The sequence below is a fragment of the Anguilla rostrata genome, chromosome 9 (genome assembly GCF_018555375.3).
Source record: "Anguilla rostrata isolate EN2019 chromosome 9, ASM1855537v3, whole genome shotgun sequence".
Classification (NCBI taxonomy): domain Eukaryota; kingdom Metazoa; phylum Chordata; class Actinopteri; order Anguilliformes; family Anguillidae; genus Anguilla; species Anguilla rostrata.
In genome coordinates this window covers 8,733,143-8,757,865 of record NC_057941.1, presented here as the reverse complement: position 1 = coordinate 8,757,865, position 24,723 = coordinate 8,733,143, and the positions used below count along the sequence as shown (strand labels likewise).

The 24,723-nt window shown below is 41.2% G+C and overlaps 1 protein-coding gene across 2 annotated transcripts; it reads left to right on the top strand.

Moving 5' to 3' along the window:
* Positions 1-12,739: 12,739 nt before the first annotated feature.
* On the top strand, positions 12,740-24,264 carry wnt11 (wingless-type MMTV integration site family, member 11). 2 transcript variants are annotated; one of them, XM_064350120.1, is made up of 6 exons: positions 12,740-12,881; positions 16,885-17,097; positions 18,784-19,019; positions 20,406-20,683; positions 21,158-21,450; positions 23,942-24,264. In XM_064350120.1, the coding sequence occupies exons 2-6, from the start codon at positions 17,015-17,017 to the stop codon at positions 24,114-24,116; spliced, it is 1,065 nt and encodes a 354-aa protein (XP_064206190.1). In that variant the 5' UTR covers positions 12,740-12,881; positions 16,885-17,014; the 3' UTR covers positions 24,117-24,264. The 2 variants fall into 2 exon arrangements, with proteins under 2 accessions (XP_064206190.1, XP_064206189.1); XM_064350119.1 differs by lacking the exon at positions 12,740-12,881 and adding an exon at positions 15,401-15,647.
* The last annotated feature ends 459 nt before the right edge of the window (positions 24,265-24,723 follow it).

Genomic DNA, 24,723 nt, shown 5'->3' with positions numbered 1-24,723 from the left:
GCTCAAAAATGATGTGTGCATTTTGATTATGTATTCCTAATCATTTTTCCTGGCCTATTTAAAGCAATTTAAAATGAAAAATAAAAAATGTTTTGCAGTCCTCCAAAGTGGACGGTAAGACAATAATAAAAGGTGCATATTAGACAATTTAGTAAAGAAATTATTCAAGGTACCTTACTTCCAGTACAACCACAATAAAACCCATGTAAAATATTGGGATATTAAAAATTTCACAGATGGACATTGAACACTTTCACACAGTCAACCTTAGCATAAATCTTGAAGATGAAATGGCCATGTTGACACAATCGTCAATGCAGTAAGTGTAACAAAAAAAGGCCCACACAAAACTAACTTTTGAATGGATAAAATGAAAAAAGTGAGTTCTGTGGTGTTCAGGAAGGACTGGTTCATTTGGTCCCTCTGTGTTTATGTGAAATTGCACCTTTCAGATTTACTGTGGTAGTGTCCCTGTCCGTAGCATTTCAGGTTATGTGGGTTAGTTATTGGTAAGTCGTTATTTTTCAAGTAACACACAATTGCATCTATTCCAACTGTGTACCTGTTCTGACCTTTGATGCAATGAAAATATGAATTGTTGCGGCCTTGCTGTAAAATCTGTAAAATAATGAGCTCTCTGACGTAAGGAGATCTGGGCCTAAAACTTTAAATTGTCCAGATTCTGTTGTCAGCACAGTGTTCAATAGAAAACTAATGAAAACAGGCAAAGGCAGGTGTTTCATGGTCACACTTTTTTTTTTGTTGCAGCAGCATTTTGAACCAATTCAACATGGGGCAACGCAACGGTATAGTTTGGTCTGCCAAACGGTATAGCATTTCAAGACTCCGCGGCCCCGCGGCAAAAGTGTGAATGAATAGGGATATGTATTCAATAAAATGAATACAATTACCATAAGCCTGCTTTTTTTGGAGGATGGGATTTAGGTCTACCATTTTTTCCAAGATGTGCAATTTCTACTATTGAGGAAACCGCTGGTACCATCCCAAGGTGGACTGGGCTCAAGACACTTTTTGGCTGCTTCGTAAGAATTTTATACTACAATGCTTGTCATCATTCGTATTCTTTGCTCACAGAGGCACACCCTAAATCTCATTTGGCATTGCACCAATTTTTAGAAATAACGGTAATTTGAGCATGTAGGGGCATTGCTAGGGCTGGAGTTAAACCTCAGGTCTAAAGCACACTGCTGTTGACCCTGTATTGTCTTGCTCTCTTGGCATTATCAGCCAAACTACATGTGGATAATTTTAGCTTCTTTTTTCCCCCCCGGCACTATGGTTAGCTGATGATTGGAAAATCGATTTTACACTATGTTTGGAATGATAGAGGAGTTTTGGGCTGATCTCATTATCCTGATGACTAAACTTTAACCTCCACTCAAGTATTTCCTTTTATTTGCTGCAGTGTTTCTAAAGGTTGTTCGTTATTACAAACTTTTGCTTTCCAGCAAAATTTGGATAAATAAAAGGAAAAGTAAATTTGGATCTAATTGATTCACCCTATATTTACCTAGGTGATGCGTAATAAGGTTAAAAGGTCTATAAATAGATATTTACAATCAGTTGACTGTTACAACAGAATTATTTTTTATTTATTTTTTGCCTTCTCAAAAATGTACTACTGTGATTTGGTTGTATGAGGTATGGTTGCATTTACTGATGAACAATGTTATTATTCATACACATTTTTAGTAATATTTGAGGCAACGGTCATACACGTCTTGGGATAAAAAGAAGCAGAAACATAAATTGCTGGTGCTGCTGACGTCTGGTAACACCTGCAAGCTTCTGGAGTCGTGCCAGACTGCCTGATTCCAATAGTGCCCCCTGCTGTCACGCCAGTGGTGTGGAACGATGACGCTCAAACTCAGTCCTGGGGACCCCTGTGTATGCTGGTCTCTGTACCAGCCAATCTGTTGCTCAGTTATGGTTGTTAAAATTCTTTAATATTTTTTCCTTAGACATATTAACATGGTGTTGGATTATCATTTGCTCTGTCTTTCAATTCCTCTTTTTTTAAATTACCAAATGGTTAATTTTAGTGGCAAGGTGTCCAAAACTTTCACCGAATGGGAGGCTATTGATTCAGCTCAGTCTTAAATTTGATCCTTTAAAAAATTGTTTTTCAATGTAGCACAATGTGAATATGGGAATTTTATTCTTCATGACATAGCTATTTGTGACAATGTGGCTTAAGAGGGTGAATGATCTCAAATCATTAATTAATAAAAAACACAATTAAGCAAAACGATACAAATTGTTAAAATTCTGGGATTGCTGGTTGTGTTTGGAATGAAAACCAGCATACACAGGGGTCCTCAGGACCTGCGGCATAGAGCAGATAGTGTCGGGAGACCTCTGGAAGTGCCTGCTGAAGTACAATCAACCTGTTCTCCCTGCTTTTGAAAAAACAAGATGACATGGTGTGCAATATGGGGAATGCCAGACCTTTGGTCACTATACAAAGATTTTACATGAAGCTGTTGCATAGTCTAAGGGTCTCCTGATGCAGACTAATTCTAGACTAATACTAATTCCAGATGGCACCAACTATGCCAAAGTATCTTCGCTAGTGGCCTCGCATTGAAATTGTATACAATATATCCAGTGGTAATTACTCCTGGGAACTTGATTTAGTAGTGTATCCCTTGCCCTAACTTTAGTATTGGTAATTTGTTTATCCATTAGACTCAGTAATTGATTCGCTTACCACTACTCCAGTCTCACTACATCTGCATAAAAATTTAGTAAAAAATTGCATGTAACCAAATGGAGGAAATAATTTGGTATCAGGGCTGTTATGGCAACAAGTAGCTTTATAGAGGATTGTAGTTCAGGAAGTTTAACTGCAGTGTCAAAAGTAGTTGAATTGTAAGTACTAAGTGTAGTGAAATTATGTGGTGCAATGTTAGGATGACCTCTCTTTCCTTATTTATTCTTTTTGGGACTGAACATGCAGTATCTGTCCAGCAGGAATTCTAAATTCCTAATAATGTGCAGTTTGGTTTTCATCATTCCGTAGGCCGTGTATAAACAAACAGCCTAGCATGATGTTCATAATGTCTGCCTACGCTGTCCTTTTTGAATTCTATATAAGGCCACCCAATGTAAAGAGCACCATTAGGTATTGGCCTTAAGAACCTTTCAGCATTTTAGTGTGTTTCTTTTACTCAATGTGACATCCCACACACTCCGCTAAGAGTTCTTCATTCAGTCGTTTCAGTCTCTCCGGGTTTTGAATGACGTTCTTGTTCTGGCTATCCAGTAAATTATGCCCCTCAAGATAGTTAGATTTTTGTTGCGTTTCATAAATCCGGGAAAGCCGCAGTAAATTAATTACAACATGTATCACAGCTGTATTTAAAATGATAACTTTCCTCAGAGGACAGACCGCTGCTGCCGACCTATGTCTATGCCTGTTTCCAGACTCCCTGACTTCTCAACGTGTCTTACTCTATTGAGGAGCACTTCTTCTTTCTCCCACCGCCCAATAACTTTACATGCTCATTTTTTCCCATTTATTTGCTAGATGTTCACTAGGGTAGGCTATTCACAGGTCACTGAAGATATATGAAGAGAAGGTGTATACTTCCTTTCCGGCGGCTTTAGGCGCAGTCTTGACGAGTTAATGTTTAATGTCTCACGCTGAGAGGTAATTGTTCATTTCGGAGGGCGGGCGGATTTTTCCCAGGCAGGGCCCGCTCCCCATTGCCCGATGGCCATTTGTAACAATAGCCCTGACCCCACTCCTCTGTAGGTTTGAGTGCATCCAGCAGTGAGTATTTTTTCAAGGGAGGGCTCGAGATTTTGTCAAGAGAGACAGATTGGGTTTAGTAGGGCGATGCCCTTTGAACCTTTATTCAGTTGTCAAGTGAGAGTCGGTCCATAGGGTTACCCTTCAGAGGCTGAAAGATCCCTCTTCTTGTACAATGAAGCTGTGGAGGAACATAAAATGGCAGTAAACGCTCCTACAAATCAGTCATTGTGTCCTCGGTGAATTAGCTAGAGGAGGAACATAAAGGAGATGGTGATGGTGGTTACATCAGTACTGAAGAAGTAATTACCATTGAAGGTAATATGTGCAAGGAATGTGCACAAAATGCCCTATGTAACAAAGGAAAGTTCTAAAACAATTCTAATTTGCATAATGTTATTTATTTAATCACACGAGAATACTGCATAATCAACTGTCAAAATACAAGCAGCAATGGGCAGATGGCATTTCATTTTGTTTTTGTTGTACTGATCATTGAAATGCCTACATTTTGATTGTGTACTTTTGACATGTTTTCCCCTGCCACGTGCAATGGAAATTTCAGTTTGATTTGAGCAATCCTTACGCTGTGGGGCTGTATTATTCTGTTCTGCTCTGAAAACAAATGACAGTGAGCTTTATGAATGGCCCCCCAAGGGTGGTGTAAAGGATGCATGCACTGTAGATGGGCCAAGTCTGTGTTCCTCTGTTGAATGCACTTCCCATTTCTTCATTTTTTTTTTAACTTTTTTTTTTTTTTTAGACTAAACGCAGGCCACATTCTGCTCAAGTAATAAATTCTACTTGTTTCTGTCGTCTGCAAGCCTGATCTTTCTGTAAATTCGCGTGTTTAGCATAAGGGAGCCCCAGGCCTGACAGTGTACACTCAACATGTGCATACTCGAACAGAATGCCCACTAATTCAGACTACTGTTTAGATTTCCCAAAAAAAATCACTTACACAGACGAATAATACTTTTCCTTTCAAAGACTAAACCGTTCGATACATGCATTTTTTAAACCCCTCGTGGAATAGGAGCCTATCCCGCCATAATTTGTAATGTTTCCTCTTTTCATGCAATATATGAAGATTTCTGTTCCAAAATGAGATCCACCATTTTAAAAAGTGCCTCTACTCTTCTTAAAATGATTGCTCACATAAAATAAAAACTGTTTTTGGAAAAGATATTAACAAAAGATATCTTTTGAAAGGATATTAACTATCCTGAGTTCTTTACTTATAAAACAATCATATATTGATGATTGAATCCTCTTTATTTTGGAAATATTTAGGAATGAACTTCAGACTAGACCCCCCCCCCCCCAAAAAAAAAAGGATATATCTCTTTGCGGAACCAAACTCTTCATGTATATTAATAGTTAATGAACTAATCATTTCTAGCCATAGAAATGAACAGCTCAGTTTTCCATTTTGCAGTGGAATTATGTTCATGCAAGTAGTAAAGAGGCAAACAAGCTAAAAATAACAACCATTGCAGCACAAAATATTGCTATTGGAAAGTGCTCTGCTCCTCTCAGGATCCCACAGTATTAGATTTGCTAATAGGGAGGCAAACACTAGCTGCTCTGCATCCTCTCTTTGGCAGCGTTTCAGATGTGGATCTGAGATTGGCCATCTCACCTGTTTCTAGCGCATGTGTTCCTGTGTAGATAAACAGCACCACAAGAAGAGGCGATTGTCAGTGCTCGGCCCGGTGTGAAAAGCGCATCTCCGGATCCCCGCAGCCGCTGGGCAAAGAGGTCCGTTTCTGCTGCGTGCTGCCAGTAGGCCGCAGCCTGTTTGCAGACAGGATTACGAGCAGCCTCTCTCTCTGGGCCTCACCCGCCACAGGAACTCAAGCTCTCGTGTGAAAACGGGAGTCCCCAATTATCTCAGGACTGGGCATTGGAATTCAAATGATCCACAAATAACTGTGGACCACGTTGAATGGGATGGCCCCCTTTGAGCAAGAGCAGTGTTCTCTGTGTTGGGTCTATTTGAAAGGGCCGCAGAAAGGAATGTTTCCTCCTCCTCGCTCTCCTGAGCAAGATGCCGTGTTCATCTCCCAGCAAAACAAAGAATTGCCAGAACTGATCTTCAGCACTGGGTTTCCTGTTGGAAGTCAAGGTTCTGCACTGATGTACGAGCCATGGCACTCTGTAATCGTGTCCACACACAGCTAGGCTTTAACTATACTCAGGAGAAAAACGCGGAGCACTGAAGTGGATTTTATTGAAATTTTTCAGTGTTTTTTTTTTTTTTTTTTTTGCAAGTAAAAAGGTGGCCGCTGCCAGAATTCAGAACCACCAACAAATACGCCATTTGGTTTGAGTTATAGTAATATAGTTTTGGCACATTGGACCCAGAAACAATTTTTTTTTCTTTTTGCAGTAAAACTAAAACGAAATGTTATTGTCTAAATTTAATATAAAGTTAAGTTCTGCTATTTAAAAATGGACCAGGTAAATGTGCCCCATAATTCATATGTTGTGCGGCAAAACACCCAATAATATCTCTTCTACTAGTTGGGCATTGTCAGGTGAAATAAATGAAGATAAAAGCTGAAAATTCAGAATCAGTGTTGGTTGTTATTTTATTCTCCTATCCAAACTCATCTGCTCTTGGGCTGTCTCTGGGTCATGCACCTCTCCACTGATGAGTGTGAGTGGGATTGCCTTTTGATTTAAAGTCCATAGGTTACTGCTTTGGCAGCCTGCTACACCGCTTCATTTCGGAGGTTTTTGAACCTTTTGCCTCGAGATTTACAGCACAGGTCCAGCACTCCGATTCTCTTCGAATGCTGCTGCTGCTGCTGCTGGAAAATGATAAGAAACAGATGTATTAGCACAATTTATCTATTGTGCTCAGGGACTGTGACATCACCGCTTGCCCCGGTAACTCCTCCCCCACAGGGTCAGCGCTGGGAGGTGGTTGCAGACCGCGGCTATCGTTGCGAACGCGGCTCTCCGTGTGAGCCCCTGCGCAGGACGCCCCATCCAGATGGTTTACCTCTGTCTTCCCTCTCCTTCACACTCCTTATCGCTCCCCCTGACAGTCCTGCACTCCCGGCTCACTCCTCTTTTCGGCAACACCTTGTCAGAAATAATATGAGCTTGTCCTCTGACACACGAGCACACGCTGGGGGGCCCTCGAGTGCAAAATGATCAACCTACTGTTGGAGTGAATGTCTTCATTTCTCCGTTTGTATGCGACAGTACGTCCTGGTTATCAGTTTTCCCCTTTTCACATTCAGATCTGGACCTCCAATACCCCACTATAGGGTGCATTCCATAACTAGTCTAAATAAAATGACAGCAGGTACTTTTAAATGTAAAATGTAAAATTCATTATCTTCAACATTTAATCTGGTGGATATTTATAAGAAGCCTTTACTCTTAAACATTAAAGACCATCGTTCTACTTCTGTCTGAAAGTGCACAACTTGTTCAGGGCGATACAAAATGGGTAAACGGAGTTGGCGGTTAGAGAAAAACATCCCTTTAGTTTCCATACTCTTTCTCTTTTTGTACCATGATTTAATTCATCTGTTTCCTTTCACATAGGCCCACGAACAAGACTCTATTGTCTGCCCCTTTTGTATCCATCATTTCTCCCACCTATTTTATCATACTGAACAGGAGAGATCAAAGGGCCACACCACTAAACAGAGGGCCTGTGGCAGATCAACGACCCCCGTTTTTTTTGTTTTTTTTTGAAGTGCAGCAAGAAGGTTGGTGAATTCAGCTGAAAAAAGAAAGATAAAAGCAAGAGGGGAAAAAGAGAGTACTTTTTATTAGACGAGGGCTGATTCATGACAGAGGGTGTGTTATGTGCGGTGTTTTGAAGGTGACGTAGTCCCAAGATGAGCGGGATCGCTCAGGACCGAAGACGTGCAGGGACTGAGATGAGTTTTGAGGCCTACTGCCAGGACTGCTGCTAAGCCATTCTTGTTCCCAGCTGAATGATAGCCCAGTATATGTGATGACAACGAACGCACATTGAACGCTGCAGTTCAGTATACATTTGTTTATTAAAGATGAGTCATCACACTGTGGCTCATTAAATGATAAAAAACGCTTTCACATCCTGGACAGCTGTAAAAAGGAGAGCTATTTAAAAAGACCCGGGACTGGATAAACGGCTCATTCATCTCTGAGCCTAAGCACACACGCTGGAGACGACATGAAATGTTTTTAAAGTCGCCCATTTGGTACTTGAAAGGGGAGGTTAAAACCCCCTTAAGATCTGTAGAATGGGGAGAAACAAATGGGCCCCTTCTGAAGACGCACTCTGCCGCCGCCCTTGAAGAACCTGTCTGAACGAGGACGGGGCCCTTTCCCCGAAACATCCCCGCTGTGCGGCCCGCTGCAGCCTGTTTTCGCAGAGGCGCACCTGAGAACGCGCAAATCACGCCTGTCACATCGACACACACCACTCAGCCGGCTACGAGCACTGCCCCGCTGCTTGTACACGCCGAACTGTCTTTAATTTTAGAGTAAAACGGTTAACACGCTTGTATTTTTATTCATAGATGGTTGCGCAACATACAAAGAAAAACAGTGCAATTCTAAAAATGTATTTCGTTGACTAATGCAAATTATTGTGGAATATTTTAAGTGCTAGATTGCACATGATGTCAAGTTTATGAGTCACATTTTAGACATAAATGCCATTTAAATGACTAAGATGAGTACACTGAGCTTCTGTAGGGAAGATACGGCATCACCAGAACGCACTGTACAGAGCAAAAATTCAGTCCATAGACAGATTTTGAATTATGAATTGTTTCACAAGTCCACACCATGTAAGATTTTATAGACAAATCAGAAAGTTCATGGAAAGGAAACGATGTGAAACATGCATTCTGGACACAATTTGTTTCCAAATTCAAAATGAGTGCCAGAATCAACCCCTAAGTCACACCGGGGATTTGTGTGTGGACTGAGTGTTGGCCATTCTACAGCACAGTCCACATGGTCTCACTACCCCCCCGACGTCTCAATTAATCGGGTATTTCTGAAGTACAGCAATTCACAACCCTTTCATTAAAACACGCTCTGGGAGCTGTTTTGCTGTGATTGAATGATGCCTTTCCTTCTGGTCCAAAGTTATTAACAGCAGCTACTCCAGCACATCCTTCACAGGAACTTCCCAAATACATGAACATGAATGGCGTAAAAGGAAAGTTCTAGTGTAACATTAACGCGGTGAACCCAAACAAACACATGATATGCAATGTGTTTATTTATTTACCGTCATTTGCCATCCTTCCAGATATCTGAGAATAAGTTGAATGGCACGTTATTCGTAGAAAATGTTTTTTTCTTTGAGTTGTGATGTAGATGGGCTGAAATAAAGAAAGTGATATTTTAAACGATCTAGTGAAAGGGGCACCTTGGCTGATAAACATTTATCATCAACATGAGCTGACTGATTTATGGAGGGACCGCAATGAATTATGAAGTTTGAACCATAATTTGAAAGCTTGTAAGCCATCTGGGTGATGTTTTCTACAACTTTTTGAAGTCTCAGAGACCAACAGTGGAAAAGATCGCAGTTATTTATTGCACATTTCATTAGCGCATCCGTTAAGTGATGATTGTGTCAGTCTACTGTATGATGAGCCGCCCTGCTGTTAACCTGAAAAGGATCCAAGGACACCTGTAGCTTCACAACTGACCGCGGTTGTTTTCACACCAGATGTCAATTGCTCTTCAGTTTTATGTGAGGAAAATCCATGGGGGTCCCTTGTGAACGTCTGTAGCTGCATACCATAAACTCATTAACACAGGCTCAACAGCAGATGCATTATCGGCAGTCATATCAAAGCTGGCCCTAAATAGCCACATGCTAAAACCGAATAAAATAAAGTGTGGCGTAAATGCTGCAAGAAAATACTGTTCCGCAAAGAATGACTCATTTTTTTGATTTTTTATTTGTATGTTATCAGATGAAAAACATTGGCTTTTCCTTTTGATGAACGCTAACATGGCTCAGTAAGCAGATTGTTCTGTAGAGTGCCAGAGGATTAAGAGTCTTTTCTGATTAGTTTAAAAGTAAAAAAAAATAAATAAAAATAAAAACGTTTTCAATGTTTATGTAGCTTTCTCCAAAATTTGACTTCTTTCAGCCCTCTGACAATGTATTTCTACTGTTAACTGCGCAAGATATTGGGAATCCATCATGTAAACATATATATATATATTATACCAATATGTTAAAAACGTATTTTTAAAATCAGTACGATTCATCCATTTACATGTTTGCTACTGTATCTTTGTGGTGTCTTCAGGGTTCTGATACACATATGAAGACATACCTTTGTGAGAGGATTGGAAGAGAATTAGGAGAGCAATAGAATTATGGTACACTGATCACTGAACAGTACTCCTGTAGATATCTTCATCAAACACCAGGGGCAATTTAGTCCCATGGTTTGACAGTTTAATCTTAATGTTGAACCTTTGCTTTCCAAGTGGTACTTATTCCAGTATCTACCAAACCACTATGATTATTACAATGATGGGGATGATGATGAGGATTATTATTATTATTATTATTATTATTATTATTATCCATCTACACAAACAATAATGATTACAAGGACTAGCCAGCTTTGTTTAATGATTTACACTACTGCTCAGCACAGTCAATCTACCAAAGGAATAGAACATTAAGACAGGATGTTATAATGTTTTCAACTTTTTCAAAAATGGTTGGATATTTTTGATTGTTATGTGCATCATCAAATACCTTATTACATAATATCTGCAGACTGGCAAGCTCTAAAAGCGAAACCAAAATCAAACTAATGAACATGTTAAGTGGTTGCAGTCCAGTAGTTTTTCCCCAACCCCGTGTATGGTGGGGTTGGGGAAAAATTACACCTGAAGACAATCAAATGTGCAGTCAGTTCACTCGGAAAAGCGTAAAATTGCTCAAGTGCCTAAACCCCCACGCACACATGACCCACATGCAGAAGCATTAAGAGGTCTTTTAAGGCTATACAAATTACATTCCAGGGCAGGACAGGGCCCTGTGAGTGAGTGCAGTGGAGAGGGATTTTGGGGTGAAGGGTGTGGGGTGTGTGCGTGTGTGTCGGGGTGGAGGGGAGGGGGGGGTTGGGGGTAGTATCATGACACTGACAGGGAGGACTGGCGGTATGTTCTTCTGATGAGACTCACAGTCGTACAGCCGAGGAGCCCAGGCCAGGCTGAAAGAAAAAGTTTCGCCGGAGTCAGAGAAGGGCATCAGACAGCTCCAGCTTCCAGAGTCAGCTCCCCTGACCCAGGGGCCCATTCAAACACAAATCCCAGGGGTGAAAGGGGAGTGCCCCTTATCTGCTGCTGGCCCTGCTCCCAGACTTCTGATATTGGCTCTGATCCTCCTCAGATAAGAGACAATGGGTGTGCATTGTTGACTGAAAGCACTGGTGCTTCCAAACATTTAAACAATTGCATTGAATCCACTTCACCTCCTCATTGTGGAATGGATTAAGGTTTAGTAGGTAATACAGAGCCATTCTCCCTAACACACACACGCACACACACACACACACACACACACGCACACACACACAAACATACACATACACGCACGCACGCACGCACACACATACACATGCACACAAACACACATATACAAAATTATATTAGAAAACACTGTTGCTTGTCTCACAGGGTCCTCTTACAGTAACCTTAAAGGAAAGACTGTGGCAGTAGGTCACTTTACTTGTTCGCCTCACACCCATGTCTGCTGTGACTGTCCAAATGTTGGTCCCTATGAACTTAAAGATGAAATTAACAGATAAACATGGGCCACTGCAGCCTTCCTCGGGTATAACTGAATTGAAGCAACCCTATTTTATGCAACCAATTGTTTTCTGCTATTTTAATATGTAGAAAATTATGCAATATATTTATATAATCATCAGTCTTCTTTCACTAGAAAATCAGGTTAAGATTAAAAATGATTTTACAAGTGAGACATAGAAACGCACTTAATGATATGACAGTAAGAATGGATTCTAAATGAAATGTTGAACAGAAATAGGTTCGGGTCAAGGAAGACTACATTACATTTACATTTATCCATCAAGAAGATGCCCTGCTCCAGAATGACTTACAGATTAGTGCGTGCAATAAGACTACCTGAACAGGTATATGGTTACAGGAATTATATTATCACAACAAAGTCAAAACTGTACAAAATGATACTACAATAAACATATTGTCGAACCAATGCCACAGTGTGAGATAAAGAGCACTGGCATATAACACATGGACCAGTCAGCGACAGGGACTGCCTGCTTCTTGTTAAATTTTTTTCCTGCTGTTTTCTTCTAGAATATCTTGCTCCTTTTATCCTGTCACTTGTCAGCTCAGATATAGCTTGTCAGGTAAACCGTAAAGATTAAAGGACAATGATTTAAACCTGAATTTGGGAGGAATGGAGAGTATTTGTTGAAAAGGTCAATATTGTGTCACTGGAGAACATTAGTTCAGGTTTTTTGCCTTACCCAGATAATTTAATTGCTACGCATGCAGCCTTGTGTGTGTGTGTGTGTGTGTGTATGTGTGAGTGAGTGCGCGTGTTCATGCATGCATGTGTGTGTGCACACGTGCACTTGTACATCAATATATAGCTTTCTGTGGCTTTGAAATTCAACATCATCAGGAACTCTTCGATCTTCTTACTGTTATCATTATGATATGACATTAGGCCACTATATCATACCCTGTTTTCCAACATACTTACAAGACCATTAGCAAGATTAAACAAATTGTCTGTTAAATCAGTTATATAACCAGAATGATTTCTTCGCATAAGCCAGAACCATACTTTTTTTGAGGGTAACCCAATTTATGTTAAACTTTCAAGACGTCAACACGTTTCATAAACATAGTAACTCTGTTTAAAACCTGCGGCATTACGCCATATTTAGGAATCGAGTGAGTTTTATGATCTCCTCTGCAAAAGGAAGCGAGCACGTTCTGGTCCATATATGCGTCTCCACATGATCAAACTTGCTGTAAGAAACCGTGACAGCACTTAATCCCTACAGCGAGTGCTGCATCCGCCGGTACATCGGGTCCGGGTAGCGAGGTCAGTGGTTTAAACCATGCCTGCGGGCAAGACTTGAGTACAGTCCACTTGACTAATCCCTAAGGGGGTTGAGGGGGCTAACAGTCTATAGAACATTATAGAATATTAGGAGGTTCACGCAGCAAATATTCAACGTATGGAATATAGGTAACTTTCAGTAGTATAATTCTTGAATGTAGGCTATGTTCTCTATTGTTCGTGATATCCATGATAGATTAATGTGTTTTTTCGCATAAAGTGCTCTGATTTATGAGCTGATCGATCAGAAAGTGAAATTGAATCTGCTGTTATTATTATTATTATTATAAGTAGTAGTAGTAGTATAGTAGTAGTGGTAGTATGTTATTGTTATTGTTGCAGTTGTTGCTGTGAGTAAATTGCCATTAGTTGTCTAAACTATAAGTACATTCATTTAAATGTTACCCTCTTTATATTTGCGTGATGTCTAGTTGTCTAAAATATGATGTACGTTATGCATGCTTATGCGTATGGTGCTTTATCTTTACTCTTCCCTCGGAACAGATGGTAGATAAAAAGCGTCAGGCATCATAGGGTCGTTAACAATGAGCATCGGCATTGCCTGTGGTGGACTGACGGTGGGACGATAGAGGAATTTAAACCAAGAAAAAAACTGGCTGATTGTGGAATAATTTAACTTCGATAATTCGTATTGTTTCGCATTTCGTAAAAAAAACTTAAGTAGCTGTAGAACAATACAACGCGTTTTTAGCGTACTCTCTGCTTTTAATACGTTGCACAGTAGGGTACAACACAAAACAATAACAGGCGATGCCAAAACCTGAACGGTTTGGGCTCCGTAGAGAGGTGCATAAGATCAGAACATGATAACGGCGTATGGTAGGCTATGTAGACAACTTGTCGCGGCGGATTAGAAATAAATTAAATGGACAAATAGCTTTCTCTTGTCATGGAGCACGGCGAATACATTTTTAAAATTCTATATGGTTGAATTTTCAATTCATCATAAATAAATAAATAAATAAATAAATAAATAAATAAATAAATAAATAAATAAATAAATAGACAATGAATGCATTCCCTAATGCACATTCAACCTGTCGAAATTCGAAACAGTAACATAACACTACGTCAAATAGGCTGCACAAAATACATCAAGTACTAGCATGAAAATGAAAGAAAACCCCATTACTATTCAATATGACGAAATGGGTAACGTTCAAGAAACTTTATTTAAAATAAGCCAAATTAAACGGCTTTGAATTGAATTAAAACAGCATACCCCAGGATAAATAAAATTCTAGAATAACTGTTGGCCTATCTAAAGTATTTAAAAGAATGATAAACCTAAGCGCCTCACAATTAAGATAATAAAAAAAAATACAAATAGCAAATAGTAATATATTTTGTTAAGCGACATGAATGGAATGTATGGAACCAATATCTTAACCACGGCACAAAATGCAAAATGCTTTGTGTTTCAACTCTATCGGAGTACATTTTACTCTGACAGAGTACATTTTCCAACTGTGGACCATGTGGATATAAACGTTGTTGGCGTTAAAGTAGGTTATCATTGAACATTTTAGCTTAACGTGCAATTGAATTTAAAAAAAATGTCTTCGCTACAAGATGGGTATATGGTCATTTGAAATTAAATACAGGGCTCACAGGTCTATAAAACATTTAAAGAAAATTTCCATAACAAAGGTTTTAGTTAACGTTGATTGTTCCAAAGTAGCAAATTACTGCTACTACGCAATTAACGTTGTCGTTAATTAATTCAGTTCTAGTAAAAAATAAAATAGAAAAAGCGCAAAAGAAACTACACATACATAGGCCAACATAATAGCGTGTGTGGTGTTTTACTGTGGAGCAAATTGCGAGCGTAACGGAATTCTCTTCAAGAGATTAACTGACAACCAGAAGCACATGCGCAGAGGACATCTTTAGGCCTACTTCTAACATACAGTTTTAGTCCAAAATGTACCATAGATGGAAAAAAACAAATAGGATATTCCCATTTTACAGGGGGAAATGTTTGAAATCTGAGGGTTGTCTGCGGGTTCCATTTCACAAGAATTATGGAGAGTTAAAACTGGTGATACATTTTCCCTGTACGTTATAGACTACTTCTCGATTTCAAGTTACGTTATTTATTGTTGTTTATTATTATTGTTGTTGCTGGTGCTGTTGTTACTATAATTATAATAATGACAAGTATTGTTGTTGTTATTATTGTTGTAATAGTTGATAATTGTTGTTGTTCACGATGATATTCTTACATATGCCCTGTATAGCCTGTGTGAGCCACATAGGTCATCATGACCTATTACCACTGCAGCGTTATCCGTTGGTGGAAACGTAACGGTGCGTGCGCAAAATGTCTGAAATTTGCAACACCAGAGAACGCGATCTATCGGTATAGCGCATGCATTAGTTCCCCTAGAAAGCTCAGATCCTGTATGCTTTGTTATGCTAATCGTGCCTGACATCATAGTGAGATCAAAGCCGCGCAGGGTACATATAAGCACGAGCTGCAGCGTTACCGTGAGTTCAACACATTCCTCTGCCGAGCTGTGCGCCCGAAAGGAACCTGCTGACTGCTTGTAGCGCCAAATATCTATCAGCGCACAGTCAAATGATGCTTTCTGTATCTTTGGAGTTGCTATTTCCTCAATATCGTGGACTTACAAACATTTTTTGATGGTGGAACTTGAAATAAAAGGATATTGTCGTGGAATCTTACTCCAAAATTGATAACAATCAGAAAACTTTAAAAAGAAGGTAAGGAGCTTTCTTTTTATTTCAGACACAAGCTCATTCTAAGATGAAGATGTATAATATGAGTTTGGAAAGAATAAAGATTATCCATTTATTAAGATTATCCATTTTTTCTCTCGGTTAGTATGGAAAGATGAGAAAATTCCACGGCGTATGATAGGCTACTGTTAATGTAGACTATACTCGTGATCCGAGTTTAGCCAAATGAGCTGGACAAGAACTAGCAAGAATGGGCAGAATGCGCGGCACTGAACCGGAGCCAGCATATTAACATTTAATTCTGGCAAACATCCTCTGCTTTTCCTGCGATGAGAAAATTAATTAAGCTTCACAAGGCTAAATGGAACAACTTTATTAACCTACAGGAATGACAGGGACGCATGCCACAGGGTTGAGACGGGTTGAGGGTTCTATATCTCTCGCATAGTCTAAAATGATCTAATAAATGATAGATGGAAACAAGCTATACACTGGCTTCTGTAGTGTTGAAATAGCGGAACGTTTGTTTTTGTTAAAAGCTGTTTATTAATGATAAATGATCTGGTTTTAAGCCTGCGTTTACTCATTTGTGTCTATATTTTCCAGCCTGCTTTTCGGCAATTCGCGGCACGTGTATCAATTTTTAATGTGTTCATACAGAGTATGACTTATATAGTTTGAATTATTTTTAAGTTTGCAGAGTCCAGTGTAACAATTCTTAGATTTTCAGTTTTAAAAAAAAGTTGTTATATTATGCTTAAAACACACACACACACACAGTATATATATATATATATATATGTGTGTGTGTGTGTGTGTGTGTGTGGGCTTAACCTGGGTACTTGTTCTCATTAATATCTAACATTGTCGTTCTTAAGATTGTCTGGTTGTCAGAATTACCTTATTTACAAGAGTCTTCGTCTTAGTTTTGCCAAGTATATCAATGTAATCTGATATTATTTTGTATGATATAATGTGTTGATCTTAACTGGTATCGATATATCATTTCATGATGCCGAGCCAAAAGTTTTAAATAAAATTTAACTGACATAACAGAATACATTTCTCTTCTCTTTTTCATTTGCACTGTGTTTTCCCTTGTATTAATTAATTAATTTATTTATTTGGTTCTTTAACACTCAACACATTACGGATATAAATTAAAATATTCAGGAACAAATCTGACTGCATTTTACGACTGATTAAAACTTACTGAAGAAACATATGTAACTGCAGCTCCCTGTTTTTTTTTTTATTTCAGCGGGCTGAAAACAGAGAGCAGAGGGAACAGTGCCATGGTCGCTGGTTTTTAATCTCTCTCTCTCTCTCTGAGCCAAAACGCCTCACCAGCTCTACCTGCCTTGCCTTCTTATTTGAGCTGGACCGCCACCATGAGAAGAACATTTCAGCCTCTGCCACTGTGTCTCCTCTCGCTGTTGCTGCTGTCCCAGCACTGCTCTGCAATCAAATGGCTGTAAGCACAATTATTATGTTCTTATATGTACTCGGCCTGAAAGAGAATCAAAGTCTTTTTTTTTATTTTTACGTATAATTTAGACTTGGATGTTTTTCAGCCAGAGGGCCCAAGCCTTGTGAGTCAAAAGGATTAGTGCTGTTATGTGTTGAAATTATTGGAACCCAAATGCTGCTACATTAATAGGTCTCCATTACCACTTGGAAAAATTGAGCATTTTCCTGTGGTATGATTATGAGAAAATATCGCAGGAAGATTGGAAAAGGAAAAGTGGTATGCGCAAGCTAAAACAAAACACTGCAATCTGTGGTCACTAACTGACCCGCCATAACAAGCTGCTATTTGCAAATAACTGAAAGCCTGCCTGAAAAACACACACACACACACACACGCACGCACGCACGCAAACACACACACACACACACACACACACAAAATACTTTTCAAAACAGTTTCAAGATCATGTACCCGCATGTAAATGTAAAAAAAAAATGACGGTGAAGTGAAATGGATTAGAATCTCTACGATGTGAAAAACTGCTGCTGAATTATAGGATATACTTTTCCGATGAAATACAGAGAAATAAGCCTGCTTGGGATTTGTAGATAATGGTGAGCTTCTGTGGTTTTGTTGCACGCTTAGAGAAAGTCGTCATTTGATTTTCCCATAGCTTTTCAGCAAGCGGTGTCGAATCTGCATGCCCATATGTGATAGATGGAAGGGGAGTCTTATGTCGCTTTGATAAGACATGGCTCAATGTAAAACACATGGGGCAATAAACACCTGTTAAAAGCGGGTAATGGGGAGAGAGCCCCCACTCCACATGGGCACAGTGCAGCCCTGTTCCTAATCGGAAACAGGCCTGAAGTGACGGGTATACTGGGTGCCATGGAGAGCAGTGTCTGGAGCCTGTAGAAGATATGGTACAACAAATCACTTTTTGTGCTCTCATTGAGAATTGCAGCGAATTACTATCAAGGAACATGAGAAAACGTTATTGTAATTTATCTTCTCGGAAGAAAAACATTTTGTCTGTTGCCTGTCCTGTTTTAAGTCTCCATTGTATATAGTCCAAAATATTCCTCATAATAAGGTTAAGGAATAAGATTTAAAATATTCTAAGTACCGCCGCTCATGGCTGATTAAAACATGTCCACACTGAAAAAAATGAATAATCGGATTTACTTAATAAAATAAAATTATGGGCAAATTATGGACAATATTATTATACAGTATGTGACTTTAGCTTGTTATGTAGTTATCTAGCAATTCATTTTTTGAGTGCATGCAGGACTAATATGTAACTTGCATTCTAAGTAATTGAAAACACTTAGAATGTTGTCTGATTGTGCCAGACCTGTAAAATGGGTTGGGTATACCTAGTTTATATAACTGGTATAATTCTCTGTAGCCGTAGTTCTGTGATTTGAAAGTTGCAGCTTTTCTGCTTGTGTATTTAGCAGCGATATACACATTATGTTTCACATATCTGCTGTAACACTCTTTCAGTGTTACCTCCAAAAATGGGAAATGAGAACATTATAACAAATTTCTGGGAAAAAAATGAAATAATCATTTAGAAAAAAGAGACATAATCAGTTTGATTAACGCCGAGCTGTCCTCTGTGCTCATGTGTGTTTGTGTTTGTGCGCGTGCGTCTGTGTCCTTGCGCCTTTTTTTGCTCAGGGCCATATCGCGGACGCCCCCCTCGCTGCACGTCAACCAGACGCAGCACTGCAAGCAGCTGCAGGGCCTGGTCTCGTCGCAGGTGCAGCTGTGCCGCAGCAACCTGGAGCTCATGCAGACCATCATCCAGGCCGCACGCGAGGTCAAGAAGACCTGCCAGAAGACCTTCGCCGACATGCGATGGAACTGCTCGTCCATCGAGAGCGGACCGCCGTACCTCCCGGACCTCGAGAGAGGTACTACTCACCCACTCCTTCACCTCCCCCCCCCCCCCCCATAAAAAAATTGGTTGCATTACCTTTTATTGACTCCCCCCCTCAAATCCCTTTCTGCTGGTAAAGCACAGCAGACCACTCTCAATAGGATCCGTGGGGCTGTCTCATTGTGTACAGACATAATTTACGAGGACGGGCAGAAACCTTCCAGGCCCCCTCTCAGTGGTCTTTATGTACAGGATGGAATGTTCTGGGCTGTGGATGCCTTTCTTTATTGTGTAATGCTCTGTGAAGTAGAAGTCATCCCCTCGCCGCTCCCATCCACCTCCCCGGCGCTGTTTCCTGTTCACAAAGCCTGTCGTTCAAGCAGTACTGATGTGCTGGCGAGCTCTTATTGAAATGATCGGGCGTGCTTTTTTCTTTGACTTCTTTTTTTTTTTTTTTGGTTTGTGGGATTTTTTCACAATGGCCTTCCTCCTGCATGTGAGATGTTGTTATGAGTTTTCACTTGACTGGGGTTTGACCCATGCTTTTATTTGTTTAATTCCTTTTTTCACTTTTTCATGGCAGTATAAATTCTTCGAGGACTGGAGTTAGTTCCTGTGCCATGTCCTTGTGCCATAATACCTTTGTAAAATTTGAAGTAATATATTGAATAGCCAACCAGTGAACTCCTATTACACACTCATGATATTTCAATAATTGACAGGTCTTTGATGTTACCTGAGATTGGGATTTTTTTGTAGCACAAAGGCCTTGTGTGCATGCTGTCTGATTGATTGTGTCCTTAAATGCACACATCCTGCCAGATCTTTCACCACAAGTTTCCGTCATGTAGCTTTTTCCCCCGTTCAATGGGTTTATGTTTTTTCTGTCCGCTTGCCAAGAGTGCAACTCCTTTGCCAATATGAGAAAGTGCCAGGGCAGGTTTACAAAGTCTGGGTGAAGCTATAAACCTACTACAAAGAGCTGGAGCCCAGTCAAAGACAGGAAAAATAGCTGGATGATGCCTCCACTGAAAAGATGGTTTCCATCTGTCAAGCTTCTAAAGAGGGAGTTGGAAAGAGGTGTCAGTATCAGGTGGACTGTAGGTTTGGGCACTTTAGAGTTTGCCCTAATGAGTCGGGGCATGGTCCTTTCATGTCTGCCATCCACTTGTGACATGTGTGCCCCCTGGTTGTCAAACTTCACCCTGGACCAGGTGCTCGTCTCCCTGCTGTTGGTCCCGTTATGCTGGAGAACGGGCCGGAAGTTCTCCTTTGTTGTCCTTAATTGGGAATCCATCGCAAGCTCGGAGTTTCCATGAGGATGGCCAAAAACACAAGCAGCGATCGGGTCCTCCTCCCTCCTGTCCTCTCAAGCCCCAGTGGGTGCTCACGCCTCCGCCTCCGTTTCTGTCTTCGGCAGGCACGCGGGAGGCCGCTTTCGTGTACGCCCTGTCGGCGGCCGCCATCAGCCACACCATCGCCCGGGCCTGCACGTCGGGCGACCTGCGCCTGTGCTCCTGCGGGCCCATCCCCGGGGAGATCCCGGAGCCCGGCTACCGCTGGGGCGGCTGCGCCGACAACCTGCACTACGGCCTGGTCATGGGCTCCAAGTTCTCCGACGCCCCGATGAAGATGAAGAAGTCCGGCTCCCACGCCAACAAGCTGATGCACCTGCACAACAGCGAAGTGGGCAGACAGGTACAGCGCTGCGGCTGTCGAGCCTGTCATTGGTCGCATATTTCACAGTGTCCTTCTAAAGTATTTCACAGCGTCCTTCTAAAGTATTTCACAGTATCCGTCTAATGTATTCACAGTATCCTTCTAATGTATATGTATATGTTTAATTAACATATTTCATTACTCAGCAATATTGCCCCAGTAATTACAACCATATACTTATTTGTGTGTAAATCAATATAATGGATATGTGCTAAGGTTCTCCCATCTTTTTTAAGGTGAAATTAATGCAGACATTACTATCATTTCTTCCATAATTTTATTTTCTCTTAAAATAAATATTATTTCACTAAAGATAAAATAGCCATATTGGAATTAAATCATCTGACTGGAAGTCACCGGAATGGTGCAGTAGATGTCGGCTTGCATTAGTCACTGAAGGAACATGTCCCTCCGCGTGCACTTTGAAGTAAGCGGGCCCCACGTTTCCTGCAGGCTCTTCGGGACGCCCTGGAGATGAAGTGCAAGTGCCACGGCGTTTCGGGCTCCTGCTCCATCAGGACCTGCTGGAGGGGACTGCAGGACCTGAAGGACATCGCCATGGACCTGAAGACCAAGTACCTGTCCGCCACCAAGGTGGTCCACCGGCCCATGGGCACGCGCAAGCAGCTGGTCCCCAAAGACATCGACATCCGGCCGGTGAGGGACAACGAGCTGGTCTACCTCCAGAGCTCGCCCGACTTCTGCTCCAAGAACGAGAAGCTGGGATCCGTTGGCACTCAGGACAGGTGAGCGGCCACAAGCTTCTGACTGAATTAGAAGGCAGCAAAGGCTTGCTGCTCAGGAAAGGAGAAAAATTTTCCCAGCCAGATTATGTGCACTGCTTTTGACAGTGAGCAGTGAAATATCGCTACGTTGATTTATTTTTAAAATGTATTTACATGATGTGTCCTGCTTTTCTGTACCTGAAATAACAATGTGTAAGTAAACGATAACTGGTAAAACAAAAAATATTTCCGTCCGAAGGACCATTTTCATGTGGACTGACTGGAGTGGTTTGCCTACTTTGCTGCTGGCAGTCACTTTTTTTCCAGATTACTGTAAATCATTAATTCCACTGACTTTGTGTGCTCTAGGCAACAGTGAGGAGATCTTTGACATTGCCCGTGTTTTTCCCCCCGCCTCAAGCCGTCCTGTCCAGGATGTTGATGTAATTAACCCCTTTTTCCTCAGTGGAACCATTTGCTTAAAAGCTTTGATAAAATAAGTGGCTCCGAGAGATTGCCCTGTCTGTGGCATGTGCGTGCACGTGTCACTGACATGGCTGTTGTGACTTCGGGCCGAGTGCTGCGTACGCTTGTCTCTGGTGCGCCTCTTTTGCCGTGTGGGTAATGTAGTTATTCTGGTGGTTGGAATGCATTCAGCTGATACCGATTTGAAAGTGTGTGGCAGAGGAAAAATGGCTCAGAGATCAAAAGGCCCGGTCAGTTTAACAGGGGTATTTCTCTGGCGAATATCCTTCGAATTTGACTGAACTCATACGTGAGAGCAATTTGCTGCCTGAGTATCGTTTTCTGATGTAAGTGTCAGACAGACTTGTCCGGAGAGTTTTGGCAGACATACCACAAAGAGGTAGCCAAAAGATACGACCATCATTCTCTTCCAAAATTTCTGTTTTTTTTTCACTTGAATAGTCTTAATTTGTTTTTCCATCTGCTTTGTACCATTATAGCAGCAGAACCATTTGGCATTAGAAAAAGGAATTTTCTAATGTGAAGCAAGTATGATATCTGCAGTTAGTATGCCTGCTTTTTCTGTATTGATTGTTTTTAACTTACAAAACAATTTGCATCAACGTTTATATTTGTTCTAATTTATTTTATGTCAATATGGCATGTCTCACTGCCCTACAGCAGCCAAGATTTACCCATAGGAATATTTCTATTCCTGCCAGCTTTGTTTGCAAAGACCCAAAGACTGTGCAGCCGCTTGGGTCTCTGAGTGGAAAAGTCACTGGAGTTTGTGATTGCATTAGTGCACTGTGTGGGACATGAGTGCACTGTGATAGAGGAAGCTCATGCTCAAATCAACGTCACGTGTCACAGCGTTGCCCCAGACAGATAAACGGAACCCGCGCTGCGTATCAGGTGCCCTCGCCGTGCCCAGCGCGTCCGCGGCTGCGAATAGATAAGATTAAGCGCATGTGGTCACCGGATCTATATTTAGCGCTCTCACGGAGTCACATGGCCCACCTGGCCATTTGTTGCCGTTGGCCGCCGTCAGTAGTCATCACCGGGCGGGCGTTGTGTGATGCGTGGCGCTATGGTCAGGGGGTCCGCAAGGCGCTATGGTCGTCCTTTATAAAGGCCTCAGCCTGACCCGTGATTCTCATGAGGGAGTCTCTGGAAGCGCAAGCAGGCCCTGCTTCCTGCTGGGCCTAGACTTTATGTTGTACTGCGTGGTCAGAGTGATGTCACCCACTGACCCCAGTGAGATTCCTGGAATAGGCTTTGGAATAACAGGAATAAATGACAAGTTAATATATTCAGAAAGAACCCTGCTGACTAATTGACAAAAAATGTCAGGTTTTTAAAACTTTGAGGAAGTACGAAGCACTGTGAGACAGTATTGACTCTGCACAGCATGGCAATAATTAACCACCCATGATTTCTTTAGTATTTGCCATGGCTGGAAAACAAAGAGAGAGATTTATCTAAAGGCTTGTTCTATATTCCATTGCACAAGAAAAATGCTTTTGGATCATGTCATAAATTTGCCAGTATTTTAGAAAACATTTTGTCACGCACATATTTGTTATACTTCAAAGAGTTTTTAAAATTTTACGTCAATGTGAAACTGGCCCTCTCCTAACATCTAACCTAACAGCGTAGGGTGCCGCAATTCTAATCCAGAATATAGGAAAAATATCAATGAAGGCTGTCTTTACCTATTTCGTCTGTCCTGTAGTGCTTTTGCCTGCTCATGTCACATAATTACATTTCTTTTCTGTCAGCCAATGAGGGAATTGGCCTGGGTGGGGGTTGAGAGGAATTTTTGGGGATTGCTTAGGGTCGAAGTCGGCGGTCGGTGGAATGCTCTGACGGAGAGAGCGTTCAGAACAGCGGCGATCTTGAAGCGAACTGTCAACAGGAGTCAAACGCGCGACGGCGCCGTGACCGCGCGGTCGACTCGGCCTTGTTCTCCGTACTGCTCTCGGTCGGGTCGTCGCGGCGGCACTTGAGGTATTTCAGCTTGTTTTCTTCTCTCCGCTCTCCGCAGGCAGTGTAACAAGACCTCCAACGGCAGCGACAGCTGTGACTTGATGTGCTGCGGCCGGGGCTACAACCCCTACACGGAGAAGCTGGTGGAGAGGTGCCACTGCAAATACCACTGGTGTTGCTATGTGACATGTAAGAAATGCGAGAGGACGGTGGAGAGATACGTGTGCAAATAAGATCCTTCTCCGGTCTCGCCTGTCCTCTCCAGTCCACAGATAACCAAAGCACTATGTACCAAGAAGGCTTACTTTTGTCTTAAGCTTCAGTGTGTATATTTTTTTGATGAGAACCATTTATTTTTGTTTCATTACTTTTGTTATTTTTTTTAAAATGAAACTCTCGCCCCAGAACTGGACTTTTTCATTTACGAATGTTGACGTGGGTGTTGTGACAATGCCTATCGGTTACGTGGAGACCACCGTCCTTGAGGATATTTTTCTTCATAATTGTGCACACACTTGCCATATTCGGATGTCAAAAAAAAAAATCTATTTTCTTATGCATTTATTAAAGAAATGGTATTGGAAATTTTTTTGAGGGAAACCCCTTGATTCTCCGCACATTTGGAGGTGCATTTCTAGCCTTGGACTGGTACTTTAAATGATCCCTTCAGAACCATTCCGTGGATTTCTAAAGGTTTTGAAGGATCTATGGGATTTTTCGCTGGTACTCTTACAACGCAAAAGAGGGGAAAAAGGGTGCTGAATATGCAAAGGGAACTTCAAATACAGCTTCATTTGTGGACCTTTAATTAAAATTTTATCTAAGATGATATGACATGAA